The sequence below is a fragment of the Notothenia coriiceps genome, unplaced genomic scaffold (genome assembly GCF_000735185.1).
Source record: "Notothenia coriiceps isolate Sejong01 unplaced genomic scaffold, NC01 NC01_scaffold00018783, whole genome shotgun sequence".
NCBI lineage: Eukaryota > Metazoa > Chordata > Actinopteri > Perciformes > Nototheniidae > Notothenia > Notothenia coriiceps.
This window is the reverse complement of record NW_011351484.1, coordinates 1-3,969: the sequence shown is the minus strand read 5'-3', so window position 1 is coordinate 3,969 and position 3,969 is coordinate 1. Positions and strand designations below refer to the sequence as shown.

General features: G+C 45.7%; 1 protein-coding gene across 1 annotated transcript; it reads right to left on the bottom strand.

Moving 5' to 3' along the window:
- Positions 1–6: 6 nt before the first annotated feature.
- LOC104951247 (succinyl-CoA ligase [ADP-forming] subunit beta, mitochondrial-like) lies at positions 7–3,207 on the bottom strand. Its single transcript, XM_010777886.1, has 3 exons — positions 3,090–3,207; positions 1,783–1,871; positions 7–1,508 (listed from the first exon to the last, which is right to left on the bottom strand). The coding sequence occupies exons 1-3, from the start codon at positions 3,172–3,174 to the stop codon at positions 1,434–1,436; spliced, it is 249 nt and encodes an 82-aa protein (XP_010776188.1). The 5' UTR covers positions 3,175–3,207; the 3' UTR covers positions 7–1,433.
- Positions 3,208–3,969: the final 762 nt, after the last annotated feature.

Here is a 3,969-nt window from a genome sequence, read left to right as displayed (position 1 = left end):
CTGCAGGACGCGAGACGATGCGTTCGGGGTGTATCGGTCTGCAGGACGCGAGACGATGCGTTCGGGGTGTATCGGTCTTCATGAAGTGAGACGATGCGTTCGGGGTGTATCGGTCTTGGGGACGTGAGACGATGCGTTCAGGGTGTATTGGTCAGCAGGACGCGAGATGATGCGTTCGGGTCAGCAGGGAATAATCGGGTTTATCAGAGCGAGGAACTGACTCCACTTTAACTCTCCGTGTCCCTCCCTCTGGGCTTTCTCTGGGAACACTGAACCTCACGGATCAATACCAGATGCTCCTCTGAAGCTGGGAGCATCTTGATCAAATCCTGTGTTAAATATTTGACATTTTTCACGTTTCTAAAAGTACACATGTCCTCTGACTCACGGATTCAGCCTCAGAGCGTACAGTTATGTGATGTAATGAGACTGCAGGTGATTACATCTGCATGGCTGGTTGTTACTCGTCTGCTAACGCGACAATTTCTGAGCTAAAACCAGCAAAATACTTTGACATTTTCTACTCAAAATACAGAATCAAGCAGCAGTAATACTCGACCCTGTCCAAAACTAACCTTCATGCAGATACAGACAGACAGAGAGGTAAGCCACGAGACGTTTGTCTCTGTAGGAAATTAGGAGGTCCCTTCCAGTGGGAATCAGATATCTCTTCAAACTGAATGTAACCTATCTGCATGAAGAGATATCACTTCAGAGGGAGAGCGTGTGTTTCTCCAGATTCTTGAGAAACAGCCTGAATTCAGAGACACGTTTAAAGTGTAGCTCCACCCGGGGTGACGGAGGGGCTCCACTTTGTAACAGGAAGCGTGTTTGAACTCTCTGAACACAGGACGTGAATCTCTGCGGCGCTTCAATCGATGTTTGTGCGTTTGATAAAGAAGACTTCAAAGCGATCTGTTATTCTGATCAACACGCTGACATCATGAAACACTGCCCAGGTGTGAAAATGAAAGTAACCGGATTACAATGCTTCCTTTCAACGTGTGCGCCAGAGCGTCCCTGGTTTGACCTGAAGTGGAAACACGTTCGATATTCTCCATGAAATGCATGAATAAATAAATGAGAGAAGGAGTTAAAAGTTAAAATGTGGGTGCGTATCGACTCGAGTGCAACGAATGAGGAAGGAGGCGGAGTTTGGGATCACAGAGGGACGAGGAACAGAGGCTTTTACTAACGATGCAGGAAATGTGCACAAATAGCGAGAAGTTGCATAAACCATTTGGGGTGCATCTATACACGGCTCTTCTCTTTCCACATTTAGCTGAATTTAATTTCCTTTTGACGAGCAACGTGACGAGTTCACCTCGTTTCAGATGCCATCGTGCCACAGTCAAACTAAAAAAGGGGGAGTGGAGGGAGGCTGAGGGGGAGACAGAGGAAGTGTTTGAGGTACAGGTGGAGGTGTGTCTCCTTTAGATGGGCAGCTGGAAGGTGATGTCCACCTGAGCTTCTTTAGCCAGAGAGACGATCTCAGAAAGCTTCACAACCTGCAGCAACACAGAGAGGGAGAGAGAGAGAGAGGGAGAGAGAGAGAGAGAGAGAGAGAGAGAGAGAGAGAGCGAGAGAGAGAGAGAGAGAGAGAGAGAGAGACGGTGAGTTTATATTTAGGGTAACTTTGTTTCTGATCAGTAAATACAGGTATCTGAAACGTCACATCAAAGAGGAACAGTGTGCAGACCAGGTAGGTGTGTGTGTGTGTGTGTGTGTGTGTGTGTGTGTGTGTGTGTGTGTGTGTGTGTGTGTGTGTGTGTGTGTGTGTACCATCTTGGCGGCCTCGTCCAGGTCGTCACAGGCTAAGATCTTCAGAGGACTCGCAGCGATCAGAGCTTTAGCGTCGTCCACTCTGGTTCCTTCAGAATAAAAACATCCACATGTCAGACAGTCACACTCCTCTGTTATTACTATAGGATGTTATTACTGTGGGATGCTGCAGGTGTGTGTTTAGTGTGAGATGTTGTGAGAAGGAGAAGCAGCTCGCTGACGCTGTGTTCGTTTCCAAAATAGGAACGAGTCGCTGCGAGGAGACACACACCTGTCAGCTGAGATCAGGGCACACACTACACACTGAGTTTCTTACACACACATTACAAACACCTTACACACTTCACACACACACAAACCTCTCACACACACACCTTAAGGTCCACACCAAACTGACACCAAAGAACGAACGTCGCCTCACGTCTCTGCGTGTTGGCCATGTGTCGCACTGGAACACACCGCAAAGACTTCAGCCGACGGCCAAGAAGCACGTACGAACTGCGCATGCGTGAGTGGCAATAACTCTCCTTACCAGCAGGCGGCGGTAGTGTGTGTTCGTCATTCAAAAGAGGCAACAACCGGAAGACAGACTGCGTGATAACGGAGAGAAGAAGAACAGACTGCGTGATATAAACAAACAACAGATAGCGTGTTCCATGTTCACTCTACAGCGAGAAGCTCACGGGGCTTTCCCCAACCTGTGTCGAGAGCTGGAGTTCAATGAAATCTCTCTCTGCCTTCTTAATAGTTTGTTTGGGTCCCTCACTTCCGTTTCGCTTCTCATGCACTGATTCGCTAGCTGAACAGCCAATCAGAGTGATTTCTTTGGCAGACGGCCTCCCGATTCAACGTGTTCAATCGGCAGCGGAAGGACACGACGGGGCGGGGACACACCAAGACACACATCTCAGTAGGGCGACAGGACGCTCATCGACGACCCGACATCTATCGATGCCGACATCGGCTTGGTGTGTAAGGGACTTTACACACACACACACCTCACACACACCTCACACACACATCTCACACTCACACACACATCTCACACACGTCTCACACACACCTTACACACATCTCACACACATCTCACACTCACCCACACGTCTCACACACACCTTACACACATCTCACACACACCTTACACACATCTCACACTCACACACACATCTCACACACACCTCACACACATCTCACACTCACACACACATCTCACACACACCTTACACCGCTGCATGGTTAAATATATATTTCTCCCTTTAAAAATCCTCTGAAGGCTGATGACATGAATCCTTTATCCTTGTGTGTACCTTGTAACCGCACTACGATGGGGATCTTGAGCTCCAGGTCTCTCACAGCGATGATGATGCCCTGAGCGATGACATCACACCTCATGATTCCTCCGAAGATGTTCACGAGGATCGCCTGGACCTGAGACACAAGTTAGCATTAGCATTAGCATTAGCATCATCACTGTTTGGAGCCAACTGCCATCTTTTGACATAACTACGTAATGTGTTTAATCCCTTTAGTTACTTTATTGATCTGGATGAATGATGTGAAATCTAATCAAGTGTTAAATCAGACTTTAGTTCCACCTGGAGTAAATCCACCAGCTACCCTGCAGTATACAAAGTCATTCAAACTAGCTGCACCTTTACCAGCTTTGAGAACACTTTCATGATCAATCATTATAAAACATATCATATATTATTCTGAAATGGACCAATCTGCACAATGAGCACTTTTACTGTCTCTACTTTCACTATATTTTGATGATAATACTTTTCTACTTTTACTTGAGGAACATTTTGAATGCAGGACTTTTACTGTAACAGAGTATTCCTACACTCTGGTACTTCTACTTTTACTCAAGTACAACATCTGAGTACTTCTACTTTTACTCAATACAAGATCTGAGTACTTCTACTTTTACTCAAGTACAAGATCTGAGTACTTCTACTTTTACTCAATACAAGATCTGAGTACTTCTACTTTTACTCAAGTACAAGATCTGAGTACTTCTACTTTTACTCAAGTACAAGATCTGAGTACTTTTACTTTTACTCAAGTACAAAATCTGAGTACTTCTACTTTTACTCAAGTACAATCTGAGTACTTCTACTTTTACTCAAGAACAAGATCTGAGTACTTCTACTTTTACTCAAGAACAAGATCTGAGTACTTCTA